Genomic DNA, 14344 nt, shown 5'->3' with positions numbered 1-14344 from the left:
CCTCAGCAAATATATATATATATATATAAAAATATATTTATATCAATAATGAATACAAGGTTTACTATCACTAGGTGGTCACAAGACCAATTTACAAGAACAATGTAACTAAAAGATAAAATAAAATAAAATAAAATAAAAAAGATACAAAAGTCCTCACTACATCCCTCAAAAAATAAATACTCACCCTAACAAAAATATCCTATGCTAACACTCCCCCTAAGTATGTGACTACTCTCATACCTAAAACTATTTCCCCTTTTTGTCACAAATGACAAAGGGCAAGTCATTGAGAAGTAGTCATCTCCTCGTCACCGGAAGAGCTAGCATCCTCATCATCATCATCACCAGAGCCATTATCATCGCCCTCATCCTCTGAAGCCTGTGGAGATGGAGATGGAGAAGCGATAAAACCATCTATGACAACCTGTCGTCGTGCGATACGACCAACACGGGTGTTCACTTGACACAACTCATCACTGAGAGTGTTAAGGTGAGCATCCATGCACCCAAGCTGAGCCATGATGGCCTTGAGAGTCACACCACCCATGGAAGAAGAAGGAGCAGAGGTGGATGGAGCAGAAGAGGCTGGAGGAGTCGTCTTCTCAGTCCGTGGCTACTCCGATCGAAGCTGGGCCTCGCTCTGTCTAACGAATGCGCCACTAATGGCACCCATGATGGTGAAATAAGTAGACTCAGGATATGAGATAGAAGCATGGCAAAGGATCCTCATGATAGCAGAATGGAAGATAAGCTTATCATGGGTCATCATATCCTTATAGACATCTATAAGGGAGAGTATAAAATGAGAGGGAAAGTCAATGGTAAGCCCCTCAATGAGGGATAACAAAAAGCGAGCATGAGGCTCAGTAATAGAATTATAGTGAGATAAAGGATGTAAAACAAATTTCATCACCATATTTAGGAACCTCAACTGTTGATGACAGTGGGTAGATCAGTTTTGGAAAAGTCCAAAAGGATAATGTGGCATTTCGAATGAATGCCACGTCTAAAGAAGTTCTCTAAGAAGTCCTGATGGGCCTTCTCATCACAAGATCGGATGTGAAGAGGAGTAGAGTTAGAAAAAGAAGATGCCCCGGAACGAAAAGGGTTCTAGGACGAAAGGGTTCTGGGACGGAGTGGATTTACGCTTGGGTGCCATGCGTAAACTATCCGAGAGAGAGAGAGACAAGCAGAAAAGAACCAATCAACAAAAATACCAAAAAGAAAGAAAAGAATGGTACGTAGGCATGAAAAATGCATGATCATGTGACGTGCAACAAAAATAACATCAAGGGCTCAGCCCAATCCAAACCTACCAATACACAAGGTTCCAACATATAAAACACACATCTAAAATGCATGAAATATTGTGAAAATGAAAATGTGATACAATGCATGAGCATATAGGATCATTTAAACAAGACCCAACCCAAAAATTTCACAAATAACTCATCAATTTTGAAAAACCCCAAAAAAATTTCAAAAACCCAAAACCTAGGTCTAAATGTATGAAATGCATGAAGAAAGAAGGAGAAAGAGATCATACCAAAGGTAAAAACCGAGGTTTAGGCCGAGAATCAAGTGGGGAAAATGAAAAGAGTGAGAAAATAGTGTTTGTGTAATACCCCAATTTTGATTTTATGATTATCACTATACCTTGTCAATTTTAGTACATACAATTTGGTGCAGCAATTAAAATAATAAATAAATAAATAAAAGATGAAGATGCTTTATGGGCTTCTTGGAGACTAAAGAGATAAGCTCAAGCGGATTTTAAACTCTAGCCCACTATCTCACCAAGTCCACATCTCTGATGTGTTAAAATATAAGTTGGAGGAAAAGATAAGTTAGGGTTTTCATAGGAAGGGTTTTATCAAAGAGGCTAAGAGGTTTTCCTTGGAGTTAGAACACATACAATTGAAGAGGCGATCAGATTTTTCAAGGTATGATTTCTCACCATTAGAAACAAAGAATTAAAAGTTTATAAGGTTATCTTGGAATTAGTTGTGATGTTAGATTGTTTAGAAGTTTGATTTTGGTCCTAAAATTCTACTTATATTTTACGGTTAGATTGTCGCTGTGTACCCATGAACAAAGGCATGACATATGACTTCTACGTTTTCATTAGAAGAAAGGGACTCCTTGTAGTCTCTAGAATTTCACTTCTAGTGCAACACGTTGGAAGATTTTTTCTTTTTCCTTGAATAAGCTCTGATACCAACTATCATAGGGGAAGGGAAACAGAGGGATGACTGAAATAGAGGGTGTAAGAAGATTATGGAAACTGGTTAATGAGGTAGATTACTAGGAACATATAAAAGAAAATATGGAAATGTGGAATAGAGCACAACACTAGATACAACAAACTGAAGGATATTATTAGATTTAACAACTTTTTCACATTAGACATAAGAAACACTGGAATACATTTTACAACAAGAGCTTTCTTTTCTTTTTCTTCACTCTCTTGCCTCTTCAGAATTACAAGAGTCCTATTTATAGACCTTAGAGCTTGCAGATAATGTACAATATTCATATCAGGACAAGTAGGGGTTGTCCTTATGGATCTACAAGTGTCCAGAACATAGTGGCCTGGTTGGATCTTCATCTTCCTCCGGATAAGCTTGCCATGGGATAAGAACAATCATAGAGATCTGGAGTGTTGGGCTGGCGAACATGTGTCAAGTGAGGTGGGGGCATATCTGCATTGGTGATCTTATTGAAGTATCTCTCTGACAGGGAGAAGATATGGTACTGTTGGGAGCTGTTGGGAGGATTATGTCTGAAGACGTTTCTAGGACTTTTGACTGGGGTTTTTTTTTTTTTTTTTTTAGTTAGTTAAAGATATCTAGTCCCATCCATCTCTTCCTTGGAACCATTCTTCATCAACATCTTCATCGGGATCATGATTATAATATTGCGGGTCATCAGAGGATTTGGCAAAGTGTTCACATTAGATTGCTCACATTTTGTCAAAGTTCAAGTTTCTCTGATGGATAAAGTGATGGCCTTGGTAGTCTTTGCCTAGACTTTGACTACAATAAATCATTAGAGATGGATAAAGTAATGGCCTTTGTAGTCTTTGCCTAGACTTTGACTACAATGAACCATTAGAGATCAACACGTTTACAATTCTTTCAAAGGTTAATGGCAGACTTATTCTTTTACCCAAATTCCATTTTTATCTCAAAATAATGCTTAGATATTTAATACATTAGGGCCAATGATATTAAGTCCATGAACAAGTCATATTAGTTTTGGCCCACGGTCTTCATTGGGGTTATATATTAAATCCTAGGTTTGCCCATAATGTGTATTTTAGAACAAAGTTTCAGTTATAGAGTCTAAATTCAAGTTTTAGGTTTTACTTTTGTTTAGGACATATATTAAATCCTAAAGTATTGGCTGCTGGCTCTGAGTTTTGATAATTCAAGGAAACATATTCTTGGGTAGAGATGTTTTGCAATAGTGTTATCATTTAGTTCAGCACGTATAATTTTAGTGAGTCAATTTGTATAGGTCAATAAAATTTATATTTTGTGAAGGATATTAAGCAATTTTCATGATTGAATCTAGGTCCTATCTAAGAGTATTTTGAGACTATTTGGAGGGTGTTTCAGCTAGACTTTCAGAGTGATTCAAGTGTTGTAAGTAATTATGCATAATATGCACAAGTTTTGTCCATTAGGTTCTTAGAAGTTAAAAGTTTTCAAAAGTTTTGTATTTCAAAATTATATTTTCTAAAGTTTGTCAAAAGTATTTTTATATCATTGAAAGAGAAATTTCGACTATTAAATAATATTTTAAAGAGATACTTCGAATTTTAAATAAGTTTCGAAAGTCCAAATCTCATTTAAAAGGTGATTTCTAAACTAAACTATTTTCCGTAAATAATTGAGTTTCAATATAAGTTTTCTAAAAAGGTTCTTCTTCTTTAAATTTGTTAAAACCAAGTGATTTCAAGGTCATATTCCTATTCTCCAAATGGTATTTAAAATGTTTCTTTCAGCAAATTTAATTTTCAGATTTACTCAAGAATTGTAATATATTTACATAAACTCCTCAGTCTCTATTCGTTCCCCAAGAGAGTCAAGCATCCTTTGATTTATGTTCTATTCGATATTGTGATCTTTGATATGCCTCTGTATTTGAAAATAAATTGTTAATATCAAGTAAATTATTATATTTTGTATAAACTTTGCTTTGTGATATGTGACTCAAAATAAGTGTTTTTTTTAATTGATCAGATATATCAGATATATGTGTAAATCCGCTCACAAGATTGTATGTGAGAATATGTGATGATCCCTCACCAGCAAGGGTTAGATGTTGGTATCTGCTCACAGGATTGTATGTGAAAATATGTGATGTGTATATGTGACACTGTGCTCTAGTTAATTGTATGTATATGATTTCAAATGACTTTAAGATGTGATTACATATGTATTAAGTGATTCATTATATGTTTTGGAATAATTATTTTGATATCATTGAATGAGTTTGTGAAAAATCAAAATACTCGTGCTTTGCTTGACTCTATTTCGTTGTGTATTCTGTATAATTACTTACTGGATGTGTGGCTCACCCCATCAATTACAATTTTCATATTAAAGTTTAGTTAAGGAACAGAACCTTTGGATTGCTTCGTAAGGTGCAAGGTAGAGCGTGGGAGTTTAGGCGAAGTCAATAACACTTGAAGTCTGAAAAGATTATTAGTTATTTTTTTATTCCGCTTTAGATTTCACAGTATTTTGGAGATTATTCTAAATTTTTGGATTTTAGTTATTGTAAGAGATTTATCAATAGCATTGTTTATTTGGAGTTTTGAATTATGTTTAAATTAATCCTGTTTATTGAGTTATGTAAGATCAGTAAGTTAGTCATGCATTTAAATTCATGTTCCATGGATTTGGGCCGTGACAGTTTGGGAGAAGTTGGATAGCTTTTTTGTCAAGAAAGATATGAGAAAATGAAAATAGAAATAGCGCTGAATCTATTTAAAGAAGTCGCAACTCGATGGATCGAGGATCTGTCGAGCACTAATTCTCAATAGATAAATCTGTCAAGGTGTTGTCAAGAATCTGTCGACGGCAAAGAAATCTCGATGGATCGAGCAGCTATCGAGCAAACAGAAACTTTCTCGATGGATCGAGAAGCTATCGAGACAAATTCCAGAAAGTTTCAATGAATAGAAAATGCAATAAGATTTGTCGAGAAAAGCAGTCCAAGGGTCTCGATAGATAGCTATCTGTCGAGAAGCTATCGAGCTTGGCAAAAACAGTTTTTAATAGAAGAGAAAAACACAGAAATGAATGCAATCAAGCAAGCTACTTAACCGAAGATCCAAACAACATTTTAAACTTTCAGAATCATCTCTCAACAAGAAAAATGTCAAGCATTTAGATCCGAAACACACACACATACACACACACACACAACAAGTCTAACCAATTTATATTTCAAAAATAAGTCAAGACAGTTTAGTGAGTATATATTAACACATGTATTCCTTGTGATGGCCAAATCACATTGTACCTGCACATGTATCAAAAGTAGAAAAGAATTTTGCGTATTTTGTGTGAAAATATCGCAAGATTGCATAAGTGTCTACATGTTATGACGATTTGAGATATGAGAAAATCAATTTAACTCACACACAATCATAACTGCTTGATGGGGACTTTCGAGGTACATCCTTTAACTCCCACATCTCCTAGAAACACGCTTGCAACCATATTTAAAAGCACTTTGATTCTTTTTGCTTTTGATTTTTCTTTGCATATAATTTTTTTTTTTTTGAGCATATCATGCATGGGCATATAAGAGAGAGAAGAAAATACTCGATTATATTAAGCTTTTGACATTGAACTTTTGCTATGCTGAAACATACAGATGTCATTGACATTGCACTTTTGCTATGCCGGAGCATACAAATGTCATTTCATGATTGGAGGGCAACAATGGTGAGATGGTTATTTATGCCTTTCTCTTAAGATTTTCTAGTCATTCCAATCAAAAATAGTGATACGAGTGTTAATTACAAGAGATTACTTAATCTTACTCATCACAAACACGAGCCACAAAGCTCACTTGCTTAGTTGTGCATAGAAATGCTCATCTAACCTACAAAAGATACAAAGTTTAGAAAACTTTGTTTTAATGGCAATCCAAGGTACACAAGTACCAATGTACACAAAACACACACTATTTTTTGTATTTTTCTGATTTTTCATTTTTTTTTTAATGAAAAGCAAAATAAAGCAAAACTGAAAACAAATAAACAAAAAGATGTTAAAACAAAGCATAGAATAAAGCTAGACTGACTAAAAAACAAAACAGCAAAACACACAAGTAATGCACAGATAAAAAAAGAGGGAGAGAGAAAAAGTGACTAAATCACTTAGAGCCTTTTTCCTTTCACACCTTGGAGGAACCTTTCCATTTAGTGAACCCTTGATCTGGCGGTGAGGGGGAAGAATTGAAACCATTCAAGTTTGAAAGGAACATGAAGGCCTTAAGAATATCTCCAAGAATAGCAAAAGAGGATGGAAACTGATTTTGGTTTCCAGATGAGATCATACTGTTGCTTTGTTGAGTGGCTAAACACTTGTAGCAATTTAGTCGAGTATGTCTAGTAGCTCCATAGTGATGACAGAGATGTTGCTTCTTCGACTTAGACTTTTGGTTATTACCCTTCTTAGTCCTACGGTTTTTAGTCACTTTCTTTTCAAATTTAGGGGGTGCTCCTAAGATAGATTTACTCTTATCTATTCTCACTAGCTAAAACGGTTTTCAAATCATTGTTCTTAGAATCAATATTATTAGCAAGTGAAATAAACACTGTAGTACTAATAGAAGCAATATTAGAAGAAGAGAAATCATATCCCAAACATATTCGATCAGAAGCAAATTTCTGAAAGCTGAGCATCTCATCAAGCTTTGCACTCAAAGTTCTCTCCAACTAAGTTCTGACTTGAAACAGCTCCGCTTCAAGCTTCTTGGTCCTCTTAGCCAAGAAATTGTTCTCAAACTGTAGTGTTCCAATAGTCTAATTAGCTTCATCAACCTTAGTGGAGAGCTTTTCTCGGTCAAGTTCCACATCACTTTGTTTGTTGGTGGCAAGCCTATACAATTTCTCATGCTTTTCAGAGACCTTGTACAATTTTGCATAGGCTGTATGGATGTCATCCTGTTCATCCATCTTTTCAAACTTAAACTCCACCAAGTCCTCTTCTTCATTCACCTCATCAACGATCCCTTCAGTAGGATTCACAGCGGCAGTGAAGGCATTCAAGATTCCCTCGTCATCATTATCTGAATCATCCTCAGTCTTGGTGTCACTCAAGGTAGCAGTAAGGGCCTTGCTTTTCCCAATGGTCTTGAGGTAAGTTGGACACTCTTGTTTCATGTGTCCAAAGCCTTGACATCTGAAGCACTTTGGTCTGGAGGGAACAATGTACTGACCGCCATCCCTAACATCCTTCTTCCCGTTATCTTGGCTCTTGAACTGTGAAGAGCTAGATTGCTTTTGGTCCTTGTCAAATCCTTTCGCATTGGCATTCTTCCTGAAATTTTTGAACTGTCTTGTGATGTAGAATTTCATTTTAAAATCTTCATCATTCGAAGACTCATCCTTGTCACTGACCCAGTTCATAGGTCCACAAGTTGCCAACCAATTTTGTCAAATAAATTTTGTTAATGTCCTTTGATTCCTCAATGGGGGTGATCTTGACATGAAATCTCTTAGGTAGAGATCTGAGCACCTTTCTAACAATCTTGGGTTCGAGAATGGTTTCCCTAAGATTAAAGGCAGAGTTTACTATGTCCTTGAGTTTGGCATAGAACTCATTGAACGACTCATCCTCCTCCATCTTAATCTCTTCAAAGTTTGAGGTAAGCCTCTAAAGTTTTGAATCCTTAACAGCCTTGGTTCCTTCATAGGTTGTCTGGAGGATGGTCCATGCTTCCATTGCAATTTCAGTGGAAGATATGTTCTTAAACTCCTCATTTGTGATCGCACTGAATAGGGCATTCAATGCTCTGCTGTTGAAGTTAGACTCTTTGATCTTTGCATCATCCCAATCAGTTGGCGCTTCTTTTGGTCTAGTCCAACCAATCTCCACAGCTTGCCACACTTTTTCATCTAAAGACTGCAAGAAAGCTCTCATGCGTACTTTCTAGTATGCATAGTTAGTGCTATCAAATAAAGAAGGTATAATTAAAGATTGTCCTCTATCCATGCCAAACAAGGGTCAATGGATCACACAGTAAAGATTAACCATAATCAGAGTGTGTCTACTTTGATACCACTTGATAGGCCAAGAATGTATTGACCCCTTAGGTAAATTAACCAATTAATTAGCCAAGTGAATTAATTAAGTCAATTAACATGCAATACACGTGGTAGCACAAACAAATCACCAAAAAACTAAATGCAACGGAAAATAAATTTGACACGGTGATTTGTTTACGAATGGAGAAAACCTCCGAGGCAAAACCCCACCAGGTGAATTTAAGGTCACCACTCCTGAAAATCTACTATTATCAAAACAAGCGGTCACAAGTAAAGGAATCCTAATACCTTATACCAACCTACAATTGAACCTTACCTCAATGCACAATTGGACTTGTAATGTAGTGACAGTCTCTCCTTTCAATGCACGAGTCCCAATACGTGACTAATCAATTGATGCACGGATCCAAGTACGTGACTAACACACCAACTTGAGAAGAATGTTGGCTGCAAAGTTCTTCAGTTCATCCACACGATGAAGATTAATAAGAAGCTCCTTGGTCACAAAACCATATGGTGTACAAATGCAGCAGATTGTCTCCGGTCACAATATGTATGCATGAAACCTTTACATAAAGTGAGACAGCCCTTAAAATAATCCTTATATATGTCTAGGTTGTGAGAAAAGAAAACCTACACACATAACTTGGATATGCGTGAAAATAGATCTAAAAAACTGATTTTCGTAATTCTCGATAGATATAGCTATTGAGTTATCTGTCGAGCTTCACATTTTAAATCTCGATAGATACATCTGTCGAGATATCTGTCGAGTTTTAATGAACAGCACTTCTTCACTTGATTCTTAGACAGATTTTCATGGCTTCAAAATTTGGACTTGAGCTCTTGTTCTTTGAAGTATTAAACACATCCTAAACCTATCCAAATACAAGTAAAATGCGTTTTGTCAAAGGATAAGCCAATTCTAAATGACATATGTTCATAACATGTTCCACATATGTCCTGACAAAGCAGAAGTTGGAAGTGAGTAAAAAATAAATAAATGACAAAGAGTTAGAAGTTATTAGAAGAGAGAGAGAGAGAGAGAGAGAGAGAGAGAGAGAAAGATTCGTAGAAAGGAAAGTAGAAGCTGACTAAAAATAATAATAATAAATAAAAGAAAAAGGAAAGAAGTCGAAAGTGAATAAAGAATGCAGGTGGAGCGAAAAAAAAAAAGGGTGGATTCCACTAACATACCCTAAGGTTTGGGTGCATACCAATTAGGTCAAACACATTTCAAAATTGACCAATTTGGTCCCTAAAGACAATTTAATCCCTATCCCTGTTACCCTCCAAAAGATAGTTTTCCTTTTCCTTCTCAAACGTCTATTTTCTCTCCCTTTCCCTACACTCTTTGTTCCCACACTCTCTATTTCTCTCAGGCCTCCTTATTCTCTCATCCCTCTCTCTCCTGGCCGATCCTTCTTTATGACTCACCCTTTCATTGTCTCTTTCTTCTCTTAGGCAACAATAGTGGTGTGCTTTCAGGTAACGACAGTGGTGGGTTTATTGTGGGTTTTTGAGTTTTTTATCTGGGTTTTATGTCCAGCGGTGGTGGTGGGTTCCAATTTGGGGTAGATTTGCAATGGAGTGGTTCTGGGTTCCGATGTTATGGGTTGGTTTCTTATGGGTTTTTTGGATTTGGGTTTTGTTAGAGGATTTGGGTTCTGTTGCTATGGGTTTGGCTAGGGTTTATGGCCGGTGGTGGTGGGTTTCAATCTAGGGTGGATTTGCAATGGGGGTGGTGGTGGGTTGTGATGTGGTGGTGGGTTTGCTACGGGGAAAATTGGGTTGTTAGTTAGTTGTGGCCATAGTTGCTCAGGTTAGAGAGATTGGGATGACTAAAGAGAGAAAAGAAGGGGAACGACACAGGAGGAGAGAGTCACAGTGAGAAGAGAGAGAAATTAACAGACGGTAATGTGGTTTGGGATTAAATTGTTTTTGAGGACCAAATTGATCAATTTTGAAATGCCTTAAACTTGGTTGGTATTTGCCCAAACCTTAGGATATGCTAGTGAAATTTACCCAAAAAAAGAAAGAACGAACAAAAAAGCACCAAGAAGCAAACACCAAATAGTATTTTTATATGCACACAAGTTTTCTCTCCTATTTTTTCTCCATTTTAGAGAGATTATAATTTGGTTGATCTAGAAAGAAAATATTTGGACCCCACCAGTTTTCTCTCCCCCCCTCCCAACCAATCAACAAATCCAACGGTACCAAAATTTTTCATAAAAAATTAATAAATGAAATGACAAAGAGAGAAAAAATGGCAATGGAAAAAGACTTTTTAACTTATATATCATTAGTTTTATAAATTTATGTTATTGTTTTGTTTTATGAAAATGTTTTATTTGGTTGGAATAAATATTAAAAATTGTAAAATCCAGTTGTATTCATCAAAACCATTCATGAAATAAAATTCTATATTTACTAATGTTATAATTATTTTTTATAACTTTTTTTTTTATAAATTTATTTTATTTATTTATAATTTAAATTTTTTTAATATCCTTTTTGAAATTTATAATATTTATTTATACTTTAAATTGTTTATAGAATTATTGATATCATTATCATGGTATTTCACTGTTAATTTTTTTTTATACAATTTCACTGTTAATCAATATAAAAAAGCAACAACTTGTTTGTCAGCTTAGCTTAAAAGGTCTGGTACATGAGTACATCCAGTATAAAACTACAAATTGCAAAAGTCTCCAGGACCCAAGTGAATCATTTCTCTCATTACAGAAAATAGGAACAATGAAGAAAAAAAATAAAGCAATAGCTTTATCTTATCCTCAACATCATCATCAACAAAACCACAATCTACTTTTCTTCTTCTTCTTCTGTATCTTGGTTTGTTACTTGCCCCGCTCAAACGGCAGATTAGAAGAAACAGATGCAGTCCCAGTTGGGCATGGATACAAAATTCGATCCGTGTTTATTGATCCCTCCGGCAAATCGTTGACCGCATATCTTGGCCTTATTAACAGCTCCTCCATTTTTGGGCCTGACATTCAGAATCTCAACTTCATTGCCAGGTATGCTTGCTTATATGCTATTGCTCTCTGTGCATTATCTCCAAGAATCTGCTCATCATATCTATATTCATATTATCACTGTTAACTTTTTTGGGAGTTACCAATGCTGTGGAGCCACGTAAGCATGTGAAACTGAATAACGATAATTCTCCTCCACGAAAATTCTGTACTCGTATTTTCAGAGCCGCCTCACTAAAGAGCCGTAGCATTGGGGTGTAAATACTCCCCAATTACTACAGTAAGGTTGCATATAGCATATATATATATATATATATATATAACCTTACTGTTCATAGATGGTAAAGGAAAAAAAAAATATTTGTAAGGTAAATAGTAAAATGAGTTAGTAAAATAAATAAAGTGGTATTTTAATATGCAATATAGGCATTTTCTTGCATCCTCAAATGCTAGTGCTCTAAAGACTTGAGTGATAGTCACATGCAATAAATAGTCAAATAACTAGCTGATGAAAACACTCAAGTAAATAGTGGAGGATGAGGTATCTATATCATAAATGATGACATCTAATATTTATAATTTAAAAAAAAAAATTTATCTTAGATTATGTGTGTGAAGTTTCCTATTGGAAAGTAGAGTAACTATTGCGCTAAAGGTGTTCGGTGATTTTATCTAATATTTAATAATTGAAAGGCAATAGCATCTCATTTTTGACTCATTTTTTACTAAAAAGTTAGGTATGGCATCTCATTTTTTACTAAAAAGTTAGGTATAGCATTTCATTTTTGACTAAAAAGTTAGGTGTACTACTTGAGAAATATAGTATACTCCACTTATGGTCTTATAAGTCAATTCTACACATAATTTATTATTTTGATCAATTAAACCCTATATTTAAAAGAAAATTTTGGAAACTACCACAAATTTTAGTACATAAAGCTTACAAATTGATATGTCAATGAATACAATTGATAGAATTTAAACACCAAGCCCACCAAATAAATGTATGATTAAATTTTTTGTTTCTAACTAATGACACATCAATTTGTAAGCTCTATATAATAAAATTTATAGTATTCATGAAATGCTAAAAATATTACAAACTATACTACTTGAAACTTATAAACTGATGTGATTGTTGAATTTCAACGGTTCAACCGCTTAAAAAATAAATGTTTGAATTATGAAAAATGCTAAAGTTATACACTTATACTACAAACTTTAATTAATAATTTTTAAATTATAAAAATATAAAGTGTTGCCAATTAGTTATGTGTATATTTATCATTCTCAAAAAAAGTTATGTGTATATTTAACTCTGAAAAAGTTAACAAGTTTTCATAATTTTAATAATGCTGATAGTGTTACGCACAACTTGTCTATTAAACATTATTTAAATATTAAAAGTAATTTACATATAATGATAATTCTCCTGCACTATTAGATTATCTTATCACAGAATATTGTAGCATGTGCAACTATTTTTTTTTTTTTTTTTTGGGAAGGAAGACAACTAATATTATTGATATTATTACTTTATTATATTGGCATCTACTAGTGCATCACGCGTCTAAGAATATTTTAAATAAGGAGATATATTGACAGGTGTATCATTTAATGATTCAACGGTGAGGATTATATCATCTGATATTGCAAGGGTTTGATTTATGACTTTAAAAACCACACTTTTGTTCATTAAAAAAAAAAAAAAAAAAAACAAAAGCCACACTTTAGTGCCACTGCCGCTGCTGCCAGATTACATTTTCACCATTTATTAGAGCATCTTCCACCTATCTACGAAACTCACAAAAGCCAAATCAGTTAAAGAAGTATTGCTAAACCACACACCCTTGATATAATAGTCATTCTACACGTATAAGTATTTGTAAAGTGTGCGAGGTAAAAGTTAAAATTCAAACCTTCAAGAAAAAACTTCACGTACTTATAAACTCAAATGAGACTAGAATATATAAAATAGTGTTGCTGGTGCATACATTGGCTCTTCCATTACATAGATCAAGTCTTGCATTTTGTTCCATGAAAAAATAAAATAAAATCTTGCGTTTTGTTTTGGGAAAAACGGTTCCATGGTGTATTTAGTGTTCTACTTTTATGCTTTGTTTTGTCTTGCGCACAAGAACCTTGCCTAACATTTCCAAAATCAGTCAAACCAGAACAATTCTCGATTTTAGTGATCGAATCGGCGGTTTTCAGTTAAAGTTGTTTTTTCCTTCATTTTCGGTTATTAATGACAGCAGGACTAGATTAGCGTCCAGTTCCCAATTCAATCAGCCGGTCCGGTCATTTGACAATAAATTATTTTTCAATGGTTGAACCTTTATGGACCAAAAAAAAATTGTAAGTTAAAAGTAGTTTTATGTAATTAAAATTGTAAGCTTTTGAAAAAAATTATTCGCTAATTATTGTTTGCATACTAAGTTATACATTGTCGTACACAATCCAATTAAAATAATGTTTTGCTAATCAAAACATAATTTCAATTATAATTATAAAATTGTTTTATAATTATAACTAAAATTACGTTTACGATCGATTTTAACTTAATGTCCCGTAAAGTGTATCTATTATTTGACATGTGTTCAAATTTCAAAAATATAAGTGGACGGGTGTAGCACACACCTCACTTAATGGATCGGCACAAATTGGGTCGCGTCAGTCTGTTTTTTGCACAGCCTGATAATTAACACAATAATTTTAGCTGATCGGTTGCTGTTTTGTCCACAGCTTTGAAACCAAGGATCGGCTGAGAATTCAAATAACAGACTCCGACCACCGTAGATGGGAGATCCCACAAGACATCATCCCGCGCCAAACCCACTCCCCACTGCACCACTCTCTCCCCGAAACTCCGTCATCTCCACCCCATTCCCATTCCACTACCTCCTACTTCGGAGATTGTAGGAAACTAGCATTTAAAAACTAACTATTCAGTTAGTTGGCCCCGTTTGCAAACAATTTGTAATTGTAACAACTCGAGTCTTAGAGGGTCGATTTAGGGCCTCTAAATCGAGCCTCTAAGGCTCGG

General features: G+C 34.6%; 2 protein-coding genes across 2 annotated transcripts; one reads left to right on the top strand and one right to left on the bottom strand.

Annotated features, from left to right (window-relative positions):
- Window positions 1–286: 286 nt before the first annotated feature.
- On the bottom strand, window positions 287–7657 carry LOC126728602 (rRNA-processing protein EFG1-like). Its single transcript, XM_050434401.1, has 3 exons — window positions 7468–7657; window positions 7247–7317; window positions 287–382 (listed from the first exon to the last, which is right to left on the bottom strand). The coding sequence occupies exons 1-3, from the start codon at window positions 7655–7657 to the stop codon at window positions 287–289; spliced, it is 357 nt and encodes a 118-aa protein (XP_050290358.1).
- A 3305-nt stretch (window positions 7658–10962) lies between these two features.
- Window positions 10963–14257, top strand: LOC126726805 (alpha-glucosidase-like). The gene is made up of 2 exons (XM_050432174.1): window positions 10963–11340; window positions 14044–14257. Exons 1-2 carry the CDS (start codon window positions 11060–11062, stop codon window positions 14240–14242), a joined length of 480 nt encoding a protein of 159 aa, XP_050288131.1. The 5' UTR covers window positions 10963–11059; the 3' UTR covers window positions 14243–14257.
- The last annotated feature ends 87 nt before the right edge of the window (window positions 14258–14344 follow it).

Source organism: Quercus robur, chromosome 5 (assembly GCF_932294415.1).
Source record: "Quercus robur chromosome 5, dhQueRobu3.1, whole genome shotgun sequence".
Taxonomy (NCBI): Eukaryota; Viridiplantae; Streptophyta; class Magnoliopsida; order Fagales; family Fagaceae; genus Quercus; species Quercus robur.
Note: the sequence above shows the minus strand (reverse complement) of the source record. Positions and strands in the feature narration are given on the sequence as shown.